We start from the raw sequence: 27,860 nt of genomic DNA on the forward strand, positions 1-27,860 counted from the left end.
TGCCGTAAAACAAGAAAGCGGTCATGGCGCGTTTCGGATGCCGTGTCGAGCGTTTGAACATTTTACATTTTACTCCGTTTATTGTTTTATATCTGGTATCCTTAGCGTTCCTTTTGTCTGTTTGGTTCATGTTTAATTATAATCAATCGGTGTTTTCAGTGAAGCAAATGCAAGATATTGCCGTCTCAACATCGGAAACAACTGACACCAACGCTATTTCATTAACGGCTGAGGATTTGAAAAGCGCTCTCATTAAATCGGAAGGATTTCTAGCTGCAACTAGGAAAAACAGCGGGAAAATGATCGGTACCACAGTCTGTGTTGTAGATCCTGCGATTACAAATTGTCAAAACATTGGCTTTGCGGCATTTCTGCTTTACACATTGGATTACATAATTCTGTGTCGTGCTTTGGGAATTCATCGACCAACTGTGTTTTGGAGGGCTTGTAATTCTGTTTGCTCGAAGGATACGAGAGTGAATTCCTGGGACTGGTATTTTGAGCCTGTTAATCGCGGATTAGAGTCCAAAGTCGACAGCGTTTTCTGTCCTTTGAGAGCTGACGGTGCACCTTTAGATGTGGGATCAGTCATTGACAACAGTTTCAAAAACCGAACTGATGTTGAAGGTTTTGAATACAGCAGAATAATAACCAAACAGGAGAGATTTAGAGTAAATAAACTAATTCGTCAGTATATTAAACCTAATTTAAGGATAAAGACAAAAGTAAAGATGTTTTACCAGAAATATCTAGCAGGGTTCAATGTGTTGGGAATTCACGTTAGAGGAACAGATCATTGGCTGGAAACAAGCGAACAGACGCTGCCATCTTTGATGAGTTGGATTAAGAAAGCTCAGTCAATTCTTGTGACGTTGCCGCGACCAAGAAAGATTTTCATTGCAAGTGACAACCACGAAGTTATAAAGAAGTTTGTGACTTACTTTGGAAAAGAAACTGTAAGTGTCAATTTCATTTGCATTTCTTCAGAATGGTTTCCCTACTACTTGGCTTATGTCACACAATATTTTTAAAACGAGTTTAGTAGCTTTAATTTTAATAGTGTTTATCAGTATTTCCGAGTACGTAAGAGGCTTTTTCTCGTGTCTTCTTTCGAGTTCTCATTTAGTTATACGGTCCTTCAGGGCCAGTACGCAATGTTATCACTCAACTAAAATTACGAACAAAACAGTAACGTTTTTCTCTTTTAAAACCCATTTCTTTCTGTCTAATTAGCGTCAATTGTTGTGGTTATTGATTCTGAATGGTAGTTTGAGTTCCACAGTGCTTTCCACGTTACTAGAAGCACACACAGTTTTCTTGTTGATCTGCTCAACATAAGGAGATTGCATCAAACGTGTCGGTAATATATTACTTACAAAAAAATTTCGGACATTTTATTTCGGACGTTTAATTTTCGAGCGTCACTTTCTATCTCATTTCGGACAAATTTCGGTCAAAACTTTGAATACTTTTCTGAAACATAACTAAAGTAAATTTATACAAAACACCAATTAGACTGAAATAATACCTGTAAAAATGATAGTTTCACTGCACCCTCAAGGTTTTACAGATACACCGACGAGAAAATAACACAAATTTTAACAAGCCGTCACGCATCTCAAGCAACTAGAGTCTGCTCCGCAAGGGAACTAAGAGCTTTGGAGCTACTTTAAGTTTTATACTGTACAGTAAATATTTTAGATGCTTAAAATCTCGGACGCTTAAAAATTTCGGACGGTTTAATTTTAGGACACGTTTATACCCAAAATTGAAATCGCCTGAAATATTTTGTAAGTAATGTAAATGAATTTTACCCTTTAACAGTTTAGAGCAATTGTATCATAGGTGAGGGCGTCTTCTCAAAATATATAACACGGTTCATTAGCCAACCTGGTTACGGGGGCCAGCTATTCAAGGCTGAGTCAGGTGGAAGGGTCTTTATTACCAGCGAAGTTGACAAGTACTGAAGAAATTAACGACTCCTTTGTCTCTGCAATTAGCCAGTGACAAGATAAATTAGTATCTTTTGTAGCCAAGCTAAGCCCAATTCATACCAACATTTTTGGTCGTCCATACTACGTATGAAAACAGCTTGTATGTATTCAAAAATGCATTCAAAAATGTATTCAAAAATGTATTCATTTTCAAATGAAAACACATCAATACGGACAGGCTGAAACATATCGATGTCACATGAGAGATGCTTCATGAAATACTTCGTGGAAGCATGTTGGTGTGAGCACTGCGCTGATATACGAAGCGATGGGGACTTGAGTTAAATTCGACGAGACTCCGAATTGCGTAAACCGGGGCCCAAGACTTGAAAACGGCATAAGACAGTTCTATATATAGATTCATCAATGAGCCAGTCGTGGTTTTTAATTAAAGCCAGGCAAAGATAGTTTCTTTTCACCCGAACTGCTTAAAATTTTACCATTAAGCTCACGATTCAAATCACCGGCCTAATGAGTTTAAGGATGCTTTGAAGTAACATACCAAACACGAGAGATGGTGTTTCATAGCATTTCCAAACTCCGAGAGGAAAGTTGAAACGACACATTCTTCAAGCTTTTTCAAAAATTAGATATTAAAAAATGCTTTAAAATCATTATTTATTTAATATTAATTTGATATTTGAATCCACTGTTTTTACTTATAGAGGAAATTTCACGACGACTTTAATGGCCTTAGTTATTTGGGTTTCACTTTAAAGGAAAATATATAGTAAGCATTATTAGCGAATTTCTTCTGTGTCCAGGTTGTTTTCACCAAGGCAGACAGGGCGAAAGGATACCGCGACCAAATACCCCCGCATGCCGTGGAATTCAAGCACAATACCGCTGGCCCATATGAAATTGGTACTCAAGTGTTGATGGATATTCTGCTGTTAGCCAAGTGTGATCAGTTCTTACACGCCGAGTCCAGCGTAGTCTCTCTTGCAAGCTACTTCAACCCCTATATGACCAGCTACTTCCTTCAGGATGAAAAACTTTCCAAGGTTTGTTTGAATCGTTAAATCAAGGGAGGATGACCCTTGGCACGAGGGAAAATCCTCTCAAGCTGTCTTAGACCACTCCTAGCTTCAGAAATCCCAAGAGGGTCACGAAATAACCAAACGTATAGCGCAAATTTGGTCACGTGACAACCGAAGCAGCTTTACCCGGAAACCATCCACGAAACACGCGTACGTGGTAACATCCGCGAGGACTGGATACCACATCTAAAAATAGCTTGAGATTAACTTGATAATAATACTTTTATAGGGGTAAACTCTATTACACTTTATCTTCTTTTGGCTAAATTTAATGATACTGGACAACTTCACTTCACCTTCACCTGTCCCCTGGCGCCAAGTTGGCGCGTAGGGCCTCCACATGTGCTCTCCATCGATTCCTGTCCTGCGCTGCAACGCGCACCTCTCTCCAGGACTGCCATCCTGCTTTGGACCTCTCCTTTTCTATTGTGCGCCGCCAGGTTGTTTTTGGCCGGCCTCTGCTGGACAACTAAGGATTAATAATTATTCCTGTCATAGTTTGGCTCTTCATTTCTTCTTTCTCCATCTTAATTGAACTTACGTATTATTTTGCAGGAGGCAAGAAAGTTGCGTGAAAGACGAAAAACTGATGACGAACTGAGAAAAACGGAACCAGAAAGGCTCGAAGAGAGTGACGATTTCATTGAACTGGTGGAGTGTTTTCAGAGGAATTCTAAGGAAAGCACTTGCCCAAATACTGCAAAGGGAATATTTGTTAATTTTCAAGAGGCACGTGATATGTTTAGACCTCTCTGAAAATTTAACCCATTGACGCCTGTGCCGACGGTAACCGCCCGTGATGATGGTTGGCCTTCGTTCCACTTCTGACGTCATCATCTTTGATAAGAATTAGCATCACTTACACCCAAGTTCTGCAGGAGGTAAAGATCTTTCCAATGATACCCAGATCAGAGTGATTGGGTCAATTGAGCGTGAACTATACACAATAATGCTTAGAAATTTGAGTGAAAAAACTCAGAGGAAAACTTCCCTCTACTTCACTTGGCTACTACGTGGTAAGAATTTCCCGTCTCGATGATGCTTTCGCGGGAATTCTTGAACTCGAAGCAAGCCCAGTAGTAGGTCAACAACTGCAGCGAAAAGATAAGAAAAGCAGAAAAAGGAAAGGCGACAAAAAAAAAAAAAAAAATCAGTAAGCCTAAAGGCGTAGGTCACTTTCTCATCCAAAAACTCTCAAAATCTTGATTTCTGCGCATGCCCGAGCAAAAATGTCATAAAACGCGATACTAGTGGAAAGAAAGGCATACTGTCTTGTTGCAAATACCTTTTTGGGTAGATTGGAGCTAATTTAGCTCATATTCAGTCTAAAAATGTCTAAAATGTCCAAAAAATGCGTTTTTTTTTTCAAAAATCTCCAGGTGTCAATGGGTTAAGAAACAAAATTAATAAGCCATTTTCGAGTTGCCTTCTACTTCTCTTCTGGTGCACAACATTTCAAATGGAAATCAGTTTGATTTGGAAGACAATGAACGTGCAAGAAAAACTCACTTCCATATGGAAGGTTCTGTACCAAGACTCGTTTTGAAACAGAGGTAACAGCAACTTGGAACGGCTTATTGAAATTGTCTTTTATCTATATTCATGTATATCACAGCTTGTGTTAATAACAACAACAACAAAAAAACAACTGAGTTAGGTTCTTACAATCATTTTGTAGTTCTTCACTCGATTCTGGGTGACATACATCTTTTTTGGGGGTAAAAGAAAGGATGATAGTGAAAAAAATTCCAGGTTTCACTTAACAGCATTGCCGATTCCGAAAGGGACCGTATCCTGGTATGCTGTAAAGGAAACCAGTCAAAATGCACGCGTGGGATTTCGGGTGAAATACCAAGCGATTTGCGAGTATTCCAGTAAAAGGAGAGTAGTAAAATACTTTAAGTCGCTTCAAGCCGAGAAAATTGGAGTTTCGTCTTGTTAACGTCAAGCGCTGTACCCTTTGGGACTGGAACTCAACCCCTACAGTGCTAAACGTGGACTGAGACAACATGGCCCTTGTACCGCTTGTGACGTCATGATTTTCGCGCCAGAACATATCTTTGACCAACCTCGATCCCAGGCTCTCTCTCCGTGGAACCCTTTGTCATTGGGAAGAAGGATCTCTTTCTTCAGCGACAAGGAAGGAAAAGGAGAGAGCGCATGGGATCGAGGTTGGTCTTTGATGGTCAGTTGATGAGTTGGGGAACTTCTTACAAGCAACCAATCAACGATATTTTTTACAAAAAGACGGCAAAATGTCAAGAATTTTTTTTTATTGCATTGCACATTCAGTTAGAGCGACAAAATAAATTCAGTGGTTACAGTCGAACCCCTATTAAACAGCCAACCATATTTGGCGGCCAGTAATCGACGTCCCGATGAGGGCTTTTCTACTGTTTTTACCTCCATTAAGCAGTCAGCCCCCTTTCAAGCGGATACTATCCATTTCCCTGAGGGTGGCCGTTTAATAGGGGTTGAACTGTATTTAATATTATATCATTTCTTTTTTTATTTCACTCTTGTGTTGAACCGTTCGCTGTTGCTTGGCTCGTGTTGTATAGTTTTTCTTGTTGTTGGTACATTTTCTTTAGCTTCTTGATCAGCTTGCCACTAAGTGGCTCCCCAGTCTGATCATGAGTAGGAACTCCCTGGAAAAACAATTGCATTAAAAAAATAAAAAAAAAAGTGCTGAAAACTATGTAAGAGAAAGAGAACAAAAAGACTACCAAGCCACTTTTTGTACTATGTAAAAGAGTGGAAAGAAGGTTGAATGGAACAGTTTATACTTGGCAAGTTATTTTATATATAGATCTGATCACATGCGAGGTACATCTATCTCGGGAAACTTGCAGAGTGTTTGATTGTCTACAGAAAAACATTTTTCAACTGATTGAAAAACCGAAACCTTCCTGACAAATTCAGCAACATCTCTGAAAGTGGATCGGCTAAATGCTGAGCATGTTAAAAACACTCAAGCGTATCAAACCTCATTGTCTAAGTTTGAAAGAGAGAAAGGATTTATTTAATGATTCTGACCTGCTCATCAAATTTAGAATACTTGTCTGTTTCGTGTTTAAACATTTCCCATGGAGGAATTCTGGCTTTGGCTTCTTTAGCAGCCTAAAAAAGAAAGGAAAATACAAAAAAAAAAAAAAAAACAAATGAATGAATGCAAATTTGTCACTTTACAACAAGAGCGTGTCTTGCTCCAAAGTTATCAGGAAGATGAAAGTCGTCGTTTGATACCTTCTCTGCTTCAAGCTTTTTCTTGGCTTCTTCTTTTTGTTTTCGTTTCTTTTCTTGTTCCTGAAACAAAACAAAAAAGAAACTAAACAATCAATGCTCATAGGACTAAAATTAAGGATAGGATTAAATAGAAATGAGGGCAAACAACCGAAATACCTCTAACTGCTGCTGCTTTTCTTTCAGTAAAGTTTCTCTGTCCACAAACTTTATAACCGCATGATCACCTAAGAGACACACCAGTTGTTTTCGCCTGACTGTTACAAGTAATTCCCATTTAGGGGTTAACCATTTAACTTTTGAAGGGGTGTGTGGCTAATTTGGTACAGGCGCCATTTTTTTTTTTAAATAACCCTTTCATGTCTAGGAAATTTTTTCTCGGGACGCGTGTCCCCTGTAACATGCTATGTATCGGCTCACTGAACATGCGTGAACTTGTTTTCGGCAGTGTCGTGTGCATGAAGTTTTTTTGGTACAAGTATGCTTGCAGAATATTGTTTTTCAAATCACCCACCCGCCCTCAAAAATCCAATGGTCCACCCCTTACTTCATTTTTGCAGTACTAAGCGACTGGTGTAAAAAACTCGAGCCACTTTGTCATCCTATCAGAAGCAAAAACCAAAACCAATCGTGACGCGCTCGCAGACATTTTCCCGCGCTTTGCGTCAACTACATTACTATTATTACATGTATTTGCTATGTCATTTCCCGGAGTGGGGGGGGGGGGTACTCCCTTATATGGGCTATGTAGGTGTGTGCGGCCCCAAAGGCAGTGTTTTCGCCAGAGCGCGCCATTGCGGGAATACCGCGCTACAATCAGAGATGGCCCCCAGAAAACGAGAAAAGACCCAATTTGGCCCTTTCCTTTTACAAGAGTTCAGGCTTAACACAGGCATAGTATTTTAAAAGCCATCCCAGGGCTCGAAATTGCGGCCGATACGGTCGCTAATGCAATTAACATTTCATCCTTGGCGACCAAAAATTCTGATTTAGTCGCCATAATGGCGACTACATTTCTCTGTTTTGAAGATCAATAACGGCTATTTTGTCACACATTATGTCCTTCTAGAAAATCATATTGAAAGATCTTTGCTTCTAAAACATTCAACATCAGAAAAGAAGTTAATCCGTCCTTTTGCTTTGCTGTATTGATTCTCTCACATCGGAAAACTTCCAAATGGCTGGCCGTGTTTGAAATCGCCCTATAATGCATTGCAAACCCTTGATCATTGACTACGTCATGTATGCCTAAGGATTGTTCTCTTTTAATGCACGGATCCTTCATACTAGTATCTGATTCAAAAGAAACTTTATTGAGTAGAAAGACTTCAAAAAGCATTTATTAAATTTTATCATAGATCCTAATAAACTGCTTTATTTTCCATGGTACCCTGATACATTTTTTCCTTCTGTAGCTTTCAATTTATTGGCCCCTTTCCTAAAAAAATTGGCCCCTAAAAAAGGTCTTCAGGGGCCACTTTGGCCCTTAAGTAAAATTTTCTGGCTGAAACACTGCTTTCAAAGGGTAGGGTCTTTCAGCCGTTTTGGTCATAAATAGGGTATGTTTCTTAGAAGAAGCTACTTTTTCATCATTATCAATAAGACCAACAACAAAAGCCCTTCGTAACGTATGTTTAGGGCAACTGTGCCAGCCACAACGGTCATAAATAGGGTGTCAAATTTTTGGCCAGGCCATAAAAAGGGTCGCAAAAATCGCACACTTTGGTCATAAATAGAGTAAGGGTTTTGGGAAGCGGGCCGCACACACCCACCCAACTATTCTGGGAGTACCCCCCCCCCCCACCCCCCACCCCGGGTGTCATTTGTGTTTGGTCAGAGTGATTATTTGGTTTTGGTTTAAACGACACTCTATCAAAAACCGTGAGCGAACGAAGGGGTCTGGAATCAAAGAGCACAACACCAGCCTTTGTTAACTCAATGGAATCATAACATAACAGCATTCAAATTAGTAAAACTGTCGAAATGAACCCTCCACGCTAACCTTCGACGTCCTCCAGTTTTACTCCTAGTTCTGGTAAACTGTCATCCCTCAGTCTATCACAAGCTTGGAGGATTTTAGTCACTGCAAAACAAAAAAATGTTACGTTAATTCCAACCAGTTCCATTTCTTTCCGAAAAAACTTCTAAAATAAAAACGCATGACGAGGCCTTGAGGTTTGGAAAAATCCCATAAGGCAACATTCATCGCTTAGTCCTACATAAAGTTTTTCAACTTAATACTGTAAAACTACGTCATTCAATTCAATTATTTCCAAACCGGACAAGTATGTGCTTGGTTCAAACTGGATAAAGTCGGTTTACCTTTTACTTCTCGTGCCACGTTCCTGACCTCTTCTCTAAAATCGGCAAGTAGCTGCACATATGGCATTGCAACCTCTTCGTGCTACAAAAAAAAAAATACACACATCGCTTCTTGCTTACTGGTGAGAAAAGTCTGACGAAAGCACAACAAGCTGGTCTTGAAATACCCTTCCGACATATATTTTAATTTTTTGTGGCTTTGCACTTGCGCAATTCCACATTTGGATAAAAGACGCATACGACAATATAAACCAATCAGTGCGTGGTTACAGATTTCTTCTGACCAATCATGCGCAAAGCTAAATCCAATTTCCCTCGCTCTGAAGCATCCGCGATTTTTTTATTAATCTCTCATTGGTTACTGACAGCAGTGATTGACTTTGTATGGTTTCATTCAGTTCTGCGCTTAATACGCTGAATTGGCCTACAAAATGTCTCCTATACCCATGACAATTTCATTGAATCATTTGTATTACTTTCAGGAGGAACCAACCGATAACTTAAAACTTAATTAATATTGGAAAAATGACACTTGATTCAAAAGATTACAAACACAGTAACAAATAGACCTTTTTTAACGATGCGGCGGCCATTTTGAATTTTATATTATGGGATGCTTAGGGGGGCAAATACATACTAATTTTCCCCTGAGCTTCCCACGTTGTCTTTCAAATCAATAGAAATCAAAATGGCCGCCGTATAGGTAAAAAAGTATATTATGTGTCTTACATTTGCTGCTGCAGTTTTGCCGGCAACAGAAAATCCAATTGCTTGTTCTTCCTCGATCGCACCGAAAATCTGTATCGATGAAAAAGAAAAAAAATTATTATAGGACAGGAAGGATCGAAAGAAAGCAAACTAGGCTAATGTACAGTGTCTTGGCATCAGCTAGTTACATGATACTAATTCTCAGAAAAGCCACTAGCATTGCAGGAGTTCGTTGTCTATTACGGGTTCTCAAACTCATTAATAATTCATCAAGTTAAAACGAAGAAAATCACAACCGTGAAAGAGGTTTGGATACCCGGTCTTAATTAGCATAGATTTTGACGATTTTACTTCTCCGTTTACTCCTTAGTTTTTGCTTCGATTGAAAAGATATATCAAACACTCGAGACAGTGTTTCATCGGCTATCCAAACACCTCGAATTTCGTCAAAAATACTCCGCTGCGCGTCGTATTTTCAACTCTCTTCTCAGTGTTTGGATATCCCGATGAAACACTGTCTCTCGTGCTTGATATATTACATCTAAATGGGAAAGTCGGCAGAAACTAATTTCTATACGTATTTTGAAGCATGAGAGCTAAGATAGGGCAATTTAACACACCTTGAGCATTTGAGTGAGATACTTAGCAATTCCTTCAAGCAGCTGATGATTTGGGGATTCTTTCCTCTCCTTTTTACTGCTGATGTAGATGTTCGCTAGTTTTACCAGTTCTTGCATTTGCCGCAAGGCTGTTGGTGTGTCAATTGAATCTACAAAAAATAACAACAAATAACATTTCTTTTTCCTTTGCAAATTATCAAAAGAAGCTATAATTATGACAAAATGTATTGATTATGTTCACTGTTCAATATGTTATGAGGACTATAAGGGATGTGTGGGTGAATTCTTGTACTAACCACATAGGGCATCATGTACAACTGCCTTTTTAGCCATGAACCTGAAAATAAATTACAGGATAACAGATGTTAATTTATCAGACTTCATTTCGTCAGTTCGCATCTGCAAAAAGCCATGCTGACTTTGTTTTACTTTAATGTTTTTTCCACATTCTCTCTTGAAATTCAAGTTCCCATGTTGCAGTCAATAGAAATCCTGTATCTAACGATACAAGAATTGTGATCTCCTGATGCTATCCGACTGCCGTTTATTTACGTTTGCGTTGTGTTTTCGTTATTTCCGCCCATTGTAGCTCCTGTTACTGAGCCATAAACAGGCGAAATTACCAACAATAGCTTCTATCTCCCGTTAATGGTTTACACTATTTTCAGACGCAACAGACCTCTTTTTCTTTTTCCTGTACCTCATAAACATACAAGACATGTGTTTTAAAACCGTCAGAGTTGTTTACAAGTGCCAAGATAAATCGATTTTAAATATAAATGCTTACTTTTCTTGAAGATCTTTTTCTAGTTCATGGTAGTTGTGTGCCGATGGCGTCGTGTCCTCTGGTTTTCTAAGAATATCTTTCACATTCAAGAAAAAGTCCTGAAAAAGAAACCAAATAAGTACAATCCTGGACCGTGAGTTTACGTTGAAGGAAAGGTCAAGTAAACAAAGCGTATGAACTGTAGCTTGGGTGAACTACTTTAAATAGAGTGAAAACAGGGAAATTGATTTAGTACGAGTTGCTTGCTGACTTCAGTCTGCTGTAAATGCAAACAATTATTTAATGAATAACAAGCAAACAGACGGACAGACAGACAGGCAGATGGATGGAAGGACGGACGGACAGACAGACGGAAAGATGGACGGACGGACTGTTGGCGAGGGGAGGTGAAGAAATAAAGAAATACACGAAATACCCTAACAAAGAAATACAAGTAAACTAATGATTCTAAAGCAAATACATAGTCTATGAAGAAGGGTCGTCGAGTGTCTTGGTTACCAGACTTACATTAAATAGTTTGTCAGTCTGCTCTGCTTCACGAAGCACGTTCTCACTGTAGTCTAGTGTAGCGTTCCATGCATGAAGAAGAAAAGCGAGTCTGATTTGTCTGGCGGAGTTCCTCGCCAAAGCATCCTGAAAACGTCAAAGGAAAACTTGTGTTAATAAGCACTTACTCTTTCTTACTCTGGAGACTGAGTCAAGACAGGCCAAATTGATAAATAGCTAAAGAAATGTTAAAATAAATTACGAAATATACTTTGATTGTGATGAAATTTTTCAAAGACTTGGACATTTTACATCCTTCTATCGTCAAATGTCCAGCATGAAGAAAGTAATGGATCCACTGACAAACACCATAATGAGCCTGTAAAGATAAACAAACAAAAAACATTAAAAGAACAAAAAATCATCATAAAAACACTTGTGAGTGAAATCTATTGCGGACTCATGATCAAGGAGTCTGGGTTCAAGCACTGGCTGTAGCAATTGTGTTGTGTCCTTGAGCAAGATGTCCACTTTACTCTCACAGAGCCTCTCTCCACCTGGGTGTATAAATGGGTACCAGTGAATTTAATGCTGGGGGGGTAGCCATGCAATAAACTAGCATCTTATACAGGGGGGAGTAGAAATACTCCTAGTCCCCTAATGCTACGGAAACTGGAGTAAACACCAGCCAAATAGACCACCAGGCTGGACTGCTGAGTTAATCTTCAACGAGTGATGAAAGTAGAAAAGAAGTGACTTACTAAAATAACGAAAATTTTACCTCAGATTGTGCAAGTTCATTGTCATGGTGAGGAAATTTCAAATCTACTCCACCAGTGTGAATGTCAATGGAGCTGCCTAAAACCTCACTAAAACAAATGATTAAACAACATATAAGTTATTGTAAGTTATCCAAGTCATCTTGATCAGTCATCAAACATTTCAGAGCACTACTAGTTATCATGAATAAATTATTATAAGAATTGCTAGCTTGTGTTATGTATGTTAGTTCGTTTTTGTGAGAACAATGCTGGACATGAATCAATTAAATTTTGTCTGTAAAAGATTCAACGAAGATTTTCTAATGATTTTTTTTTGAAAGTAAACAAACCTTGCCATCACAGAACATTCCACATGCCACCCTGGCCGGCCCTGTAGAGAGAGTTAATGACAAAAAAATTACTCATACCATCAATGCAAATGCGTAACATTAAAAAAGCTTTTATCCAACAGACTCTTTCTACTTAGTTAATGACAAGGATGGATAAACAATGCTTGATTGCTTGATATTGCTTGATGGCTTAACTGTGACTGTCTTTCTGTTTTTCTGTCTGTCTGTCTGTCTGTCCATCCATTTGTGTCTCTGTCCATCTGTTACAAATTGGGTTGTAAATAGGAAATTGTCAAGTTGAGGAATCATCACTGGTTCACTTTCCCCATGAGAGAAATAGGTTGGGAATTATGAGAACTACAGACAGTGAATTCATGAGAACAGGGCTGGTACATAATGTTAACCAGCAATTATCATTGAAATTTCCTCCTTATAGCTTAGCACTCTATGCTGCATGATGGTTACTTTTCCCCAGGGATGTTGTTTAACTTTCCCTAGGGATGTTGTTTACCTTTCCCCAGGGATGTTATTTACCTTTCCCCAGGGTGAATCCCAAGCTGGTTCTCCTGGTTTACTAGCTTTCCAAAGTGCAAAGTCACGCTCAGACTTCTTGTCTCCTGGATTTTGACTGAGTTCTCCTGTTCACAAAAATAGAAAACACCCCTCAATGTATGAAATACATAAATCTACAGTTGGCAAAACAACGATTTTCTTGTTTTCTCATAAGATGACCGTGTATACAAAGTGTAAAATACCTTCTCCCTCTGCCAAAGCTTCCAGATCGCCAACTGCTTCTGGGACTAACCTGGCATAGGCATGCTTACCACTGGAACCAAACTTGATGGTGTCAAAATACACTGAGCCATTGCATTCATACCTGGGGCAAGACATTTATTATTAACAATAAGTTCATGCTTATTGAACTTAAGCTTATAAGTGACAGACTACTAATGCATGTAAGTATCACTTAAGCACTTTTTAACACTTTCATTTCCTGGAGCACTCGTGTTTAGAAGCTGCAAAAGCCTTGAAGTTCATTTTGTTGTGAGCAACAGTAACTGAATATACATGTATTGGGCAAGTGCCATCACAGACTTATAACTAGCCTAAGGGCTGTGTACCCTGCAATGTAAGAGACCAAAGAGTTCCATTTGGCCTGAGCTAATCCTGGAGACTTCTGAGGAATTAAGCAACTAGGAGAGTTTCTACTCCAACCTGGATGAGATACTTAGTAATCCACTTGGGTGACAGAAGGTCTGCACTCTAAGCAAAAAGTGTCAAGCGCAAAGGACACATTGCAGTGACCAAACTGGCTAAAACTGGCCAAACTAGCTAAAACCAGTCTAGCAGGTGAACCATTAGGCCCTTGCACCACCCTACATAAAACACCATTGCATGATCTCCCTTACACACCACATTTTTAACCAATAATAGACCTCTTCAACTCCATTATGAATTCACACAAATACCAATACTTACGCATATCCATTGTCAATGACTCTCTGATTGAAAGTCACCACTTCAGGAACATACTGTGTAATGCGTGTTAAGCAGTCTACAGGAAGGATCTGAAAATTAAAGGAAAACAAGAAAGGCAGATTCTAGTACCCTTTAGGTAATAGATGTTACATTATGATCAATGGGTGGTTACTGCTATGCCTTTAGCTCTATTACATGTATGTTAACTCCACTAGGACAAACATGCATGCAAACACTATTTTTAATAGACTTGTGGTGTACACATACATTAAGAGCTTTCATATCTTCATGAAATTCATTCTCCCAGTGCTGAGTGAGCTTTGCAAATATTCTGTGGTCTGTCACATTGGATCCAAACTGAAATCAAGAGAATTCATTCTTATTAAATATTAAGTAACCTGCAAGGTAAGCTGTACATAGGAGACATAATGGCCTAACAAATAGTGCGCTGGAGTGCAGATCACAAAGTAGTTTGTGCTACATGCAACACTGGATGAAGCATTGAGTTGTGTTCTTTGGCAAGAGATGGCACCTTTCTTCACTCAGGAGTATAAAACTCAGTAAACAATGGGTAGGGCTTTTGGAGAAGCAAAAAGTAATTAATTAAAAATAATTGGAAATTGTGTACATTATGGCTGCAGTAGTAAAGGCAAACACCCTTCATAGACCTGTATCTCACTTTAATTATGTTACTAGTATTTCCTGTGTAACAGTTTTCATTTACCGTAGGTTCCAATTCTCAACGCAATTTTGTGGACCTTTTCCATTGATTCTGCAACCTGATTAAGGTACCAGCCACCCCCCGTCTCCTTTCAAAAATACTGGATCTGCCTCTAAAGGTAAAAAGTCTGTCTATTCATACTCTGAAGGCACATTGTTATCCTCCTGGTGTGAAGATTAAGATCATTACAAGTACATTTGCCTACCTGAGAGTCTAGCCAGGCAGAGAGAGGTTCAGTGGCTTCACTCAATAATTCCTGTCAAACGTAGATCAAATTTACATTATCTGGTAATCATTGTGACTTAAATCCCTGTCATTAGTACTGACAGTGTAATGTATGGGCTTCTTTAAAGGTCTTTACACCAGACTGGACCAATAAATTAAAAGTCAAGACGACGCTACCAACTACACCAAACATGGTGAAACTGATAATAACCTCAAACTTAAAATGCAAATGTTGTTGAGTGAATGGAATCTAATAGGCCCTTTGCACAATCCGGTCACATGGTACAAAATCACACATGCTAGTGAGCAAGTTGCGCAGTGGGACTTCCAAAACAATGTAACTCGTACCAGTCCGCCTGGACCTGCCTTTGTTTTGGAAGTCCCACTGCGCAACTTGCTCACCAGCATGTGTGATTTTGTACCATGTGACTGGATTGTGCAAAGGGCCTATTCCTGTAGAAGCTAGCTGGGACAGCAAGTGATACAAACATGAAAGGTTAACTAAATAAAAACCTATGAATTTGAATTAAATAACAAATTTCATATTTGTAAGCATCACTTTCTTACCTTAGTTGCTGATTTAACTGCTTCTTCGGAACTACCACTGGTGGCTTGTAAATCTTTTAATCTTGAACTGCAAGATTTAACTTTTTCCTGAAGAAAAAGTAATATGCACTTGAAATCATCCCAACTCCTGTTTTATAAGCATAACAATATTATTATGCATAAAAACAGCTCTACACATTTAATAAATAAAAATTTATAAAGGTAGTTAGCATTCTATCACCAATGCTATTCTCGTACTGGCTATGCTACTCACTATCTAAAGCTGTTGAAGAAAGTGAGTGAGTAGCCTAGCAGTGTGTAGCTGTTAACAAAATGGCAGCCCCTTGTTTGTGTTTTGTATTGTCTGTGAAGTTGTCTAATCAAGTTATTTTACTTGTCAAGTTTTGAATGACTAGTACATTTATACCAATACAGTTAGGTTCACTCTCACTTTCTATGCGTGATGGTACACTTACAATAATTCTAAGATACATATTCTTCTTGTCTTCATCTGTAGTATTCTTCATTTTTTCTGAGTAAGGCTGAAAAAATTTAAAGTACATGTACCTGAGTTCAAGCTGAGTCACCTGTGTGTACAATCATGTATTTTCTAAATAATTTTACATATGTTTTTTTTTACAAAACAATTAAAATTTCACATAAAAAAATACAGACTAACTTCTTAATAAGAACATCAGAAGAACAGAGTTGAGTGTCCATAATATGGAATTGATGTGTCTGTATTATTTATCAGTTATTTTGGTAGGAATTTAATTTTACTTTGTTTTTGTTTTGTTTTTTTAGAAACAAAAAAATTATCTGAATTGCGTTTTCTCTGGGACCAATAAATTCCTAAGCACCTCTGCACTGTTGCTATTTTACTCCTTTCCCAAAAAAAACTCTACTAAAATGCAAAACAACATATGTACATGTATGGTTCATTCATTCTTTTTTTCACTCTCATGCAACTATTAAGTCTCTACATCAAGCTATTATTAATAATAAATTTATAAATCTTTTCTATCGTACCTCTAAGGCAGTATTTACATCTTCTAGTATCTTTTCTGGAGAATTGTCTTCCTCGGTATATTTCTTTAGTAAGTGATTTCGTCTTGCTCTGAAAATAATCTGTCAGAGATTATCAACAAAAACAGTTAATTAGGAGAATGAAGCATGGGACAATAGTTTAGCAGTTTATACATCAGTCAGCAAGAACTAGATTTGTTATACCTCCAAACTCAAATATGCTTTTTTGATTGGAGGAAAATGTGTCACGTGACATGCATCAAAACTCTCTAACTGAGTCCCAGGGCAAACAAAACTCACTTAGTGTAACTCCCTGGGGAAACAAATGAACTTTTGACTCAAGTTGTGCACCTTGAAACTGCAACAAATTTGTTTTGCCAGCTGCCATCAAGCAATGTTATTTTTTCCCAGTTTTTCAGTTTTGAGTTGGGAGGTATAACAAATCATTTAATGACTGGCCCCACAGGAGACATGTACAGTGAGTTTTGTTTCCCCTCGACCCTCAAATTATGTTCTCCTCTGTGTCACCTCGGGGAACATTGAGGGTCTCAGGGAAACAAAACTCATTGTTTCCCTTAGGGCCAGTCATAAGTGCTTATTGTTCATACCATAGAAGAAAGAACTAGAAGAAATATTCAATGTAAAGAATCAGTTCTTCTTGCAGTTCCTTACAATAATGTCATGTTTTTGCTACTGATGGTAGTCCCTCGACCTTGTGAATTATATCTGTCATACCTTGTCGTCGATGTCTGTAATATTCATTACATAGAACACATCATAGTTAAAGTAGGACTGAAGCACTCTTCGTAAAATATCAAAGGTAATGTACGACCTGAAATGAGGAAAAGAAACAGTGAACATTGATAAAAACAAGAAGTTCTGCTATAAACAGGATAGCACCTCATACTGTAGCACGTTTTCAGGTGCAGTATAAAAACTTGTAACTCTTGCAAGAATGATTGATTATCAAACATGACTCAAATGTCATGGTATCAGACTGTTGAGAGTGATCCTATAAACTAAAGATGCTTTGAGAACTCATGAAATTCTTCTCCACCATGCATGAACAAAAATCAGTGTCTCATTTGCATTTAAGAAATGGAAAACATGTAGCGTGTTTCTATCGAGTTATAGAAACACAAGTGGAAGTTTGGGAGAACGAGAAATGCTGTGGGAATACGAACCACAGGCTTTTTTGAGTTCTCCCAAAGTTTCACTAGTGTTCCTTTAACTTGATAGAAACATGGTCGTTGCATGTATTTTCTGAGGACTGTTTTCTAAATAATAATGTTATATAGGTCAGGACTGCTAGTTGTATGTGAACTAAGAATGTGCTGCAATTCTATGTAAAATGGCATAGAACATTGATCAAATACCTTGCATGTCCCATATGAGATGCATCATACACAGTTGGTCCACAACTGTACCAAAACACTCTTCTCCCATTTTGTGGAATGAAAACATTCTAGTAGGCAAAAACAAGTTTCTCTATAAAATTAAATGACTTTATGATTTATTCTATAGACTGAGGGTTCCCTATTGGCTGTACTTAGTCTCTAAATAAAACTTATATGTGAAATTATTTTTGTGTAATCTTCATGATTTGAGAGTAATTAAGGCCCAGATTTCTATGTGAATTGTGTTGTTCGAGAGAACATCCATACCCCTCATCACAGAAAGATTTTCAGTTTGAAACTCCTCCTCCCTCCTCTCTAGAAATTATTCTAGTTTAACTTTCATTTCAAAATTTTTGAAATGAAAGTTACCACCCAACTTAGGGAGAGGGGGTGGGGGGTGGGGTATGGACTTGCCATGGGAATGTACTATTTGTTGGTAAAAAATAAAAACATAAAGTAAGCAGTGTTAATAGCTGGGAGACCCAAATATAAACAAAGAACTTCTCAAACTCATTAATAATTCATCAAGTTTAGCCAAAGGAAATCATGACTGTGACAGTGTTTGGATATCTGATCTTAATTAGCATAGATTTTTACAATTTTATTTCTCTGTTTTCTCCTTAGTTTTAGTTTCGATTGAGAAGATATATCAAACACTCAAGACAGTGTTTGAACACATTTCCAAACAACTTGAAGTTCGTCAAAAATACTTCGCTACGCGTCGTATTTTCAACTCTTTTTTCGGTGTTTGGAAATGTGGTCAAACACCGTCCTTCGTGTTTGATATATTACTTCAGTTCTGTTTTCTGATCATGAATGCAAAATAAAACCTACCTGTAGTGTACATGGGAATGACAAAACTTTAATTTTTCTTTAGTTTCCAATCAAAATTTTAAGCTACTTTTTTCTAACACGGGGGTGGGAAGGGACAAAGAATTTTAAATTAGCCATCATCCTTTAGCAGATGGAAAATAGTCCCTTTGTAGTTTTTTACTTGTAGTTTTCTAAAACTACAAATGGACTATTTTCCATCTGCTAGAGGATGAAGGCTAATTTTTCTTTACAAAAATATTTTCTCACAATTTATGCACAAATCTTAATTAAATTTACGCTTTCTCTAAACAAACGATAAGTTAATCGTAGGGATAACTAGGAGCATAAACTACATTCTCCCACACATTAAAAGGGCATTTATCAACCATACAGCTGTAAATTATTTACAAGTTTATTACGAAAAAAATTCATCCCGACAATTAAGATCAACACGAAAATAAACAAGCGTGATTTACTCTGAATAGCGCAATGTGAAAAAAAAAGCAGAAGTGATTTGCTGTGAATAATAATTAAGGACTGGGGAAAAAAATCAAACGTATATTAATTTGATTGGCTGGTTTCAATAAAGAAGTCATGTTGCATCAGACAAGCTTATGTAAGCTTGTAACCTGAAAAAAATAATAAAATAACTGGACGAAAATAACAACAATTTACCTTTTCACGGGTAAGACTGTTATAAAGCTTTAGCTCTCCATCCCCTTCTGGCTTTATCCATTTGGGTAAAGATTTTCCAGACATTTTATTGTCCAAGTCGCCGGAAGAGAAACACAAACTCCTTCGGACGATACAGACTGATGAAGATACAAGCGCACAACTTTGTTCGTGAGATTTTGTGAAGGCTATCAAAAGACGCTTGGCTCTTAACATAAAAGCTCTTTACAGGAATAGCGATGAGATGTCGCTGATTTCTGATTCTCTTTGGAATTCGGGGTTCGTAAGTTACAAAGAATTCATCTCACGTCCGCCATATTGTAATAACCGGCAACTAGTGCCCAGACTCTTTCGAAAAGAGCGAGGGTGAGAAATTTCATGAGATTTTGGGGAGGGGTGAGAGAAAACTTTTATGAAAACTGAAGCGAGGGTCAGATTTCAAAGCTACAAACTTAATAAAGCAAAAGATGAGGCTAAGCTGGAATTTCCAAAGGGTTGAGAGGTCCAAGCGAAAACACTTTTGCATTATGATGTGAAAAGCACCAACCCTGTAAAAATTATGATAATAGCGTGTTGTCCTGAAAGTAGACCTAAAATTAATGATTTGAGAAATAACCCTTACAAATTCAATTTGTTTGGATTGACAACAGTCAGCAAGAATCCTAAAACAGAATTCTTAAACGATATATTAACCAAAAGCTTCTAAATATCAAAAACCACTTCCTTGTTCTTTATTTATAGCTCAGATTTTTCCTCCTTTATCTTAAATTCATTCCCTTCACACCCACACCCTCTCTGTTCCACAATAATGTATACTAAATGCTCTCAACCATTTAAAAATTATGGACATAGTATCTAGCCTGCAAACACAGACCAATTTCTGGCTTTTGTTTCACGCTGTTGAAAATATTCAGTGGCATGAAACAAAAGCTGAAAATCTGTCTGTGTTTGCAGGCTACGGAGTATCTGGCTTATCAAAAAAAAAAATAACATTAATAATTTATGTCTTGATGACCAGTCAGTGCCATGCAACATCTAATCTGAGTGATAAATTGTTTTAAATTACTGGTAGCACATTAACACAAGAAATACTCCTAGTCACTTCCTGCTACAGAAACTGGGATAACCTCCAGCCTGATGGGTCACTTGGCTCATATGCAGACTTCACTCTTTTTTACATTAACACAAATAACCATGAACAAGTGTTTAGCCAAATTGCATCCATTTAATTTTCACTAACAATTTAATTAATAAGTCTATAATTTCACATACCTCATAATTTGATAATGATAAATAAAACTTCTAAGTAATAGCACTGAACTGTGCACATAGAATGATTGTTGCTGTGAGCACATAATCAAGTTGAAGTTCAATGACTGTGTACATTTTATTTCCAGAACCCTATAGCTAATAGCCATAAATATCCAGTAATGCATCAACTGAAAAGCACAAATTTGCCGTGATATGATTTGTAAAAATATGAAGATATATGTACTTTTTTTTTACTTAAATAAGCTTGACTGGGTGAATAGTCAGTCACATTTTGCCACTTTTTGTATAGAAAATTAATAACAATAAATACTAAGTACTATGGAAAGCAAAATACTAAAATTTTCCACACTATAGCTACTAATCCTTGTATTAAACTACAACAGTTACTGTCAACTTAAATTAAAAATCAGCAATGTATATCGTCTTGCACGCAAAAATTGACAACATACATATATAACCCCTCCACTGCCAAAAAAACTGAACTTCACAATAACGGTTTCCAAGATAATTAAAAACTAGGAACCCCTTTCATATAATTTTTCAGTCACACTGTCCATTTTTGCTATAACATAAAAAAAAATTTGCTGAGTCTAAAGAGAGTAAAGGAGGAGGGATGGTCTACAATGAATGAAGGAGTTCCATGTAGCAGCTTCCAAAACAAAGTAAGATGCAGGGATGGAAAATGAAATTTCAGCACTCCAAGATTCATTCAAAAACACATGTTAAACAATTTTCAATCTCCAAGACTTGTATTAAAGTTTTTAGGCTTGGTGAAACTCATAAAATTGAAAAGACCATTTTGCACCCCTATCATATAGTAAGGTCATTTGAATTTTCGTAGTTGAACCCCTGTGCAATATTCAGCCTCAGCAGAATTACCTGGTGGTTGTAGAGCAGTTTCCAATGTAGGGAGCTTTCAACAACAGTTTAGTGTATGGATCAACAAAGGGTCAGAAATATCAATTCCAAATCATAGCATGTGTGAAAGTAGCCACTAAAGAGGGGTGACTATAGGCCTAGAGGGTTCACCTTACACCATTTAAGAGAATAACTGATGAATTGTTTTCACAAAATTATAATTAATTGTGAGTTGTTTTTCCTAACTCCATGTCTATGCCTGAAAATAACATTGTAACAACTTTAAATTTATAAAAAGATTCCCACCCTACCCAACCAATATATATTTCCTAAAACATTCAGACATTCTTAAATAATTTGTTATTCTATCTTTGCCTTGAGTTGTCTCTTGAAGATGACTGGAGCTAATGACAAGACAGCACACACCACAACAATCATAATAGACTTGAAGGACATCACATCTCCTGTGGTCGTTAGAACATATAACTCAACTCCTGCACTTATAAAGCCAAATGATGGTGGAGCTACACCTAAAAAAAAAAACAAAATAAAAAAGATGTTTCATCGTCAAAAAACAAAAAAATTACAAATAATAAAAATAATGATAACAATAATAATAATAATAATAATAATAATTATAATAATAATAATAATTATAATAATTATAATAATAATAATAATAATTCTGTAGTAATATCATCATGTCTATGCACCAGTATTGCAAAGGTCATTAGTTCAAATCCGGTTCAAAGCCTGATTTTTTTTTTCAGGTCTTTTTTCAAGTAGTGTTATGGCTGCAGCATGTCTACAATTATCATAATAATAAAAATAATGATAATGATAATGGTAATGATAATGATAATGATAATAACAATAGTAATAATAATGATAATGATCATGATGATGATAATGAGAATGAGAATGATTATAATACTAATAATATTACTAGGAATTAGTTGTTCTTCAAAATTCTTTGGGCTATACAAGTGCATGTTAACTGTTACCTTAAGAGGATATATTTAAATTGGTCAAGTTTTAAGAAAGCTTTATTATTTTTAAGTGTAGGGTGCTTTCTCTAATGGCATGAACCCTCAGCTCTTGAAAGCAGATTTCTAAATGAATCACCATCCAGGGTTGAAATTTGCACTTGCCCAATAGCACAAGTGAGTTGCAATTATTTCAAGAAGTACAAATTGTTGTAAAATTGTGGGTGCATTCTAATAAAGGTCCCTTGCCCAAATGATGAATACTGTCAAAAAGAAGTTTAAATCACTGATTGGAAGTGAAATGATCACATACAGAGTGTATAAAGAAAGCTCAAGGAACTTACCTACAAATGTCCCCAAAAAAAAGGGCAGAAGTGGTACACCTATGACTGGTGACGAAATATTGATGAACCAGTTGGGTAAAAATGGAGTGATGCGCAAGAATATGATGTAGCTTAAGAGGTTGTCTCTGTGATGGTTAACCTGCAACAAAATAATTGTACATAGTTATCTCCAAATAACATACAATTATGCATTGGAAAGGTACTAAAACTATGTTTTCCTATCAATAAAAGAATAGACAATAAATTGTTGATGCTAATTGTAATTATTGCCAGCACCATTTGTAAGCAATATAGCAGTACCTATGCAATTAAAAATATTTTTACTCCAGACCAAATCAAAAGTTGTCACAAACTCAACTCGATAGTTGAAATATTAATATTATTACAGAAATAGTTACATGCATATCGATTTTACATGTAGGCTGTGCTCTGGTAAAGGTAAAGTCTGCATATATGAGCCAGGCGGCCTATCAAGCTGGAGGGTATCACGATTTCTGTAGCATGAAGGGACCAGGAGTATTTCTACTTCTACTCCAGCCTGGATGGGATACTAGTCCATCGCAGGGTTTTCCCCAGCATTAAATTTGCTGGTACCCATTTATACACCTGGGTGGAGAGAGGCACTGTGAAAGTAAAGTGCTTGCCCAATAACACAACACAATTTCCCCAGCCACGGCTCAACCCAGACTGCTTGATCTGGAAATGAGCGCACTAGTTAACCATGAGGCCACTGCGCCTCCATGGGCTGTGTTCTGGCATCGCCCAATTTCTCAATCATGGACCAAATGTTCTTTTTGTGCAACAAGATTCACCTATACTTGTTTGCTTGTTGTTAGAATACACAATATTGGAAAACTTGGATTTCATAGATAGAACCCTGTGGGATTTCATTATTTCATTCATCCTAAGAAGGAGGGCAATAAAGTCCATCTGGGTAAGATACTGACTTATATATTGATAAGCCTATAAAAAAAATGCCAGTAGAGCTGCTGAGACAAGACTAGCAAATTTGCATCCACTCACTAACAGTCAGTTACGTCATGCCTCGGCCATAAATCAATGTTTTCTTATAGTGAAGTCCAAGCCTTATATCCAGTGTGAATTGCGGGAGAATACTGTGCAATGTTATCATCACTAAATGTACCTGTTCACACCACTGAGCAACTCTGTCAGGCAAGTAATATTGTACAAGACGTCTACCAACCAAGTAGAACAACAAATAACAGAATGAAGCGCCTATACTGGAACACTGTGAAACAGAGAAACAAGTCAACATGTTTAAGCCCCAGGTTAGCAGAGTGACAAAATGTTACAGAAAGGACAAACAATGCTTTTTGTACTTTCCACATCATAATAATTGAACATGTGGTTCTTGAAAATGCCCATGCCCACCCTATATACATGAAAGAAGGTAATTAGAAATTCAAAGGAAGGAGGGAGAGGGCAGAAAATGTCGGGTGGGGTGGAGTGTTCGAAGCAAAAGACCTTTCACGAAAGTGGGTTACGGGTATTTTCTGGAGCAATATACTGATAACCCAGTAAATGATAATTAAAAATAGATTTTCAGGCACAAAATTCATTACAGGTACAGCCAAGAAATTTCACCCAGCACAGCATACAGTACGTGTTTGAACAACAGTTTACAATAACTTAAAAGGTAATCTTACTTCATGTGAAAACAACTCAGCAACTTTAATTTATTCCTTATGCCATTACTATTAAATTAGTCATAAAAAGGCTCCAATTATTCACAATACACTCACCAGACATACAAGAAATAGTGCTAATGGAAATGGAAATAAGAATCCAGATAAAATGCTTAGAAATATTGACCCAGGAATGGCAAATGTCTGCAAGCTATACATTGTATTAAGGAAAAAAAAATCTCACCACAGGAACATATACTGAACATTACAGAATTGACATAATGTAAAATTAATCCCAGATTTAACTATCACCAATATCTTATTGTTGACTGATACTAAAAGATGAGATAATTTGTAACTTGCTTTGAATATTTGAGCTCAGAAATGTAATGTCAGTGAGTTTATTAAATCCAAACAAACATTTCAAGTAAAATGATTACTAAACCTTTCTTTGTGTATTTCAAAACCAGGCTCTTATTAGTTCTCTTAATTATTATTTATTATAATAGATCTACATGTGTAGACAAGCAGCACCAAAAGGATACAAAATATAAATAATGACAAATCCTAGAAGAACTTGAGTGAAATATTCATCATTGTAATTAGACAATGCCATTCCTAAGCCTTTAGCATCTTCCATGTCTCTGGGAAGTTTGATCCTGGCCTTGTCTTCTCTATAAAGGATAAACAAATGTACATTATGATCACAAAAACAGCGAAAAAAGAAAATGGATCTTTGTCATTCCTGGAGGCAATGACTGCACTAATCAAGACAGAACTACACTTGATGAGAGCATGTCTGATTAAAAGTCATTTTCAATAAAAAATGAGACAAATATTTATTATGCAAATAAAACCTCATGTAGATTCAATCTCAAAGACACCAGTTCATGTCAATTCTTCTCTGCTACTGTATTTCTGAAAAGGTGGGTTGATATGTGTGCTTAGATTTGTGTGAGAATTTAAGGTGAAAATGCTATTTTTGAATTATTTAGACATGCAATACTTCATAGAAATTCTGCAAACTTGTGAGACAACATAATAAGAACATTTTAACGATCATTAATTGCAATTCTTTCAAACTTTTCTCCTGAACAAATTATATTCAGAAAAGTGTCTAGAAGCCCCCTTTATTCGCTCACAAAATTTCATATTCGGTCTAGCAATTCTGAGCAAAAATTATTTGATTTGGATAACATAGTTGGATGTCCATTTTTAGGCCAATTTTTCAAAACAGCAGAGTTTTCCTTTGTGTAGGAGAAAGTAAAAATACTGGATGAGAATAACTATTTATCAGATCTTTTGATTGTGACTCACGGTCTTAGCTGGGGAAAACTCCAATAAACAAAAGCCATTGCCACAAGAGAGCCTAAAAATATTAGTCCCAGGAAGATAAAAGGTCCTGTGTTGCTTTCCACCTTTTGCGATGTTTCCCTTGAATCTGAAAAAAAGAAAGAAAGAAAGAGTCACAGCATGGTGAACAAGTTTAAGTTTAAAGATGTTTTGAGAAGCGTACAAAAAAATGCCAAAAGCTTACCACCCATGTGTACAAATGGGTACCAGCGAATTTAATACTGGAGGGTAACCCTCCGAAGGACTAGCATCCAATCCAGGGGGGAGTAGAAATATATTTTTTAATTTATTCCTAGTTGCTTCATGCTACAGTTACCAGCCTGATGGGCACCTTGGCTTGTACGCAGACTTTACCAAGTTTACCACTGTTTGATCAAAGCTTAGTGTGCTTTGGTAGGACAGAGGAAAATTTGAATTCATGAGCACATGTATTATTTTGTAGTTTCTCCTTCCTTCATGTGAAACACTGTGAACTTTGACAAACTTGAATAGCAAATTACAGTTAAACCCCACTATTTCAAACTCTCATGGGAAATGTAATATGTTTCAATAAAGTGGGGTTTCAAAATAGCGGATAATAAATGATTGAAGGATAAATCCAAGGGATCAAACTAACAGGGAATCTGAAATAACCGAGTTCAAATTAGTGGGGTCTAACTGTACCAAAATGCATAATACCATGCATTGTTGTGTACTCTTAGACAACCTTTCTCAAACACAGCCATAAACGTAATGACTGTACCTTTCACATCTGTCATTTATTTATAATAATTTATATAATTATTATTGAAAGAGGTGAAATTATTACATCAGCATCTAACAATTCTTGAAAAATGAAACAAATGAAATGGATCAAAATCTACCAATCACAACCCACAAACATGACCTTTTAAGCTCTTGAAGAGAACATCTGTTACTTGAGAGGTCTGCCAAGATGATTGACAGGTCCAGAAACACAACCAGAGTATGTAATTTTGCCAATCCAGTACAGTAGAACCAGTCTTAAATATGAACCAAAGGGGCAGACCCAAGTGCCCGTGTTATGGAGGTGTCCGTAATCTAGAGGACTTGGGCTTATATAAATTCTGGTCTCTCTGAGACCAAGTGAACTGTCCGCAATACAGAGGTCTGACCTATACTACAGAGGTGGCCGTAAGGGGAGGTTTGACTGTATATTACCCTAAGTGTTGGACCAGATCCAGTTTCCAAAGCTCCATTTCAGTCCCGTAAAATTGTGTAATAAATCTCTTATTACCCGTGATTGTTGTATTGGGAAAATACCGGCTCTCAGTCTATTCTCTACAGACATAAGCATGCTCCATGCATTTTGCTAAATTATATTACATGATATAAGTACAAATTATATACCTTAGAAATAAATGCTATATGCAGGACTAAATTTTCTTTATACCTAAATTACAAAATCAACAAAGTGCCAAGCAAACAGGTGGCAAGAAAGGCAAAAACAATTTTCAAGTGAGCCTCTTGATGTAGGAAAACTTACGCTTAAAATTAATGTTCTGACTATCACTAGCAAAAGGAAAATTTAAGTTTAATTAGCTGTATATGCGAAGAAAATTGCAGGGTTTTTTTTTACTACAAAGGTTAAGCTTACTATTAGCAGCGAGAACTAAATAAAACTGATGAATCTGCAGTGCTATCCACTCGACGATTTCAAATGAACTTTGCTATGAAACACAATTTATTGCAATAAGCAAAAATGGTCTTCACATGGTTAATCGATTTGCTCATATTTTTGACAACACATCGAATATTCCCCATCAGGACCTGTGATTATGGCCAAAAAGCCTCTAAAGACAACAAGCGAAAAAACATTGAACTTGAACTCGGGTACGAAACTTATGACTTACTTTTGAATGATGGTTCGGCGTGTGTCTTAGATGCCATATTGTTGACGTGGTTTGGATAGGTTTGCGGCAAAGGTTCTCGTCCTTTGATTTTCAGCAGTTCGTTGGGAAGGTCTTTAATTGTCATCCTACCAGAATATTGCAAACGTTTGCACAAAACACAATAATTAGGGCAAAAGTCCAGCTGGAACACCTCATGTGTACATATACTCACCGGCGTTTCCTACAGGATGACCTTAGCAACCTGGCATTTTTCCCATTGAAAGTGAAGAGTTACTGCTTCATTTGGAAATTTTCCGAATATTTCTTGATAATTCAGTGCAAGCGAAATCACTAGCAATTA

The 27,860-nt window shown here is 37.0% G+C and overlaps 3 protein-coding genes across 3 annotated transcripts; 1 reads left to right on the plus strand and 2 right to left on the minus strand.

Moving 5' to 3' along the window:
- The first annotated feature begins 7 nt into the window (after positions 1–7).
- Positions 8–4,063, plus strand: LOC145490929 (uncharacterized). The gene is made up of 3 exons (XM_081470043.1): positions 8–956; positions 2,759–2,998; positions 3,590–4,063. The coding sequence occupies exons 1-3, from the start codon at positions 24–26 to the stop codon at positions 3,788–3,790; spliced, it is 1,374 nt and encodes a 457-aa protein (XP_081326169.1). The 5' UTR covers positions 8–23; the 3' UTR covers positions 3,791–4,063.
- Positions 4,063–20,285, minus strand: LOC145490924 (cysteine--tRNA ligase, cytoplasmic-like). Its single transcript, XM_081470039.1, has 25 exons — positions 19,194–20,285; positions 17,685–17,773; positions 17,044–17,140; positions 16,312–16,410; positions 15,759–15,824; positions 15,304–15,390; positions 14,717–14,767; positions 14,058–14,147; positions 13,791–13,879; positions 13,067–13,188; positions 12,846–12,949; positions 12,312–12,352; positions 11,982–12,069; positions 11,472–11,579; positions 11,222–11,347; positions 10,715–10,812; positions 10,224–10,264; positions 9,928–10,076; positions 9,329–9,397; positions 8,600–8,681; positions 8,280–8,360; positions 6,437–6,504; positions 6,281–6,340; positions 6,071–6,154; positions 4,063–5,682 (listed from the first exon to the last, which is right to left on the minus strand). Exons 1-25 carry the CDS (start codon positions 19,404–19,406, stop codon positions 5,548–5,550), a joined length of 2,337 nt encoding a protein of 778 aa, XP_081326165.1. The 5' UTR covers positions 19,407–20,285; the 3' UTR covers positions 4,063–5,547.
- A 105-nt stretch (positions 20,286–20,390) lies between these two features.
- LOC145490928 (transmembrane protein 41B-like) lies at positions 20,391–27,748 on the minus strand. The gene is made up of 8 exons (XM_081470042.1): positions 27,732–27,748; positions 27,521–27,645; positions 25,614–25,737; positions 24,842–24,970; positions 24,414–24,507; positions 23,795–23,899; positions 22,651–22,789; positions 20,391–21,850 (listed from the first exon to the last, which is right to left on the minus strand). The coding sequence occupies exons 2-8, from the start codon at positions 27,642–27,644 to the stop codon at positions 21,681–21,683; spliced, it is 885 nt and encodes a 294-aa protein (XP_081326168.1). The 5' UTR covers position 27,645; positions 27,732–27,748; the 3' UTR covers positions 20,391–21,680.
- Positions 27,749–27,860: the final 112 nt, after the last annotated feature.

Source organism: Orbicella franksi, chromosome 6 (assembly GCF_964199315.1).
Source record: "Orbicella franksi chromosome 6, jaOrbFran1.1, whole genome shotgun sequence".
NCBI classification, from domain to species: domain Eukaryota; kingdom Metazoa; phylum Cnidaria; class Anthozoa; order Scleractinia; family Merulinidae; genus Orbicella; species Orbicella franksi.

Bases quoted from the DNA above. Each gene is read 5' to 3' on its own strand.
- LOC145490929 (XM_081470043.1), top strand. From the start codon at position 24: ATGGCGCGTTTCGGATGCCGTGTCGAGCGTTTGAACATTTTACATTTT. The intron at 957-2,758 runs GTAAGTGTCAAT...TTCTGTGTCCAG, and splicing joins CTTACTTTGGAAAAGAAACT to GTTGTTTTCACCAAGGCAGA. The intron at 2,999-3,589 runs GTTTGTTTGAAT...ATTATTTTGCAG, and splicing joins AGGATGAAAAACTTTCCAAG to GAGGCAAGAAAGTTGCGTGA.
- LOC145490924 (XM_081470039.1), bottom strand. From the start codon at position 19,406: ATGTTAAGAGCCAAGCGTCTTTTGATAGCCTTCACAAAATCTCACGAA. The intron at 12,950-13,066 runs GTATTTTACACT...TTTTGTGAACAG, and splicing joins AGCTTTGGCAGAGGGAGAAG to GAGAACTCAGTCAAAATCCA. The intron at 11,348-11,471 runs GTATATTTCGTA...TGACGTTTTCAG, and splicing joins AAAATTTCATCACAATCAAA to GATGCTTTGGCGAGGAACTC.
- LOC145490928 (XM_081470042.1), bottom strand. From the start codon at position 27,644: ATGACAATTAAAGACCTTCCCAACGAACTGCTGAAAATCAAAGGACGA. The intron at 25,738-27,520 runs GTAAGTCATAAG...TCTTTTTTTCAG, and splicing joins CGCCGAACCATCATTCAAAA to ATTCAAGGGAAACATCGCAA. The intron at 21,851-22,650 runs GTAAGTTCCTTG...TTTTTTTTTTAG, and splicing joins TTTTTTGGGGACATTTGTAG to GTGTAGCTCCACCATCATTT.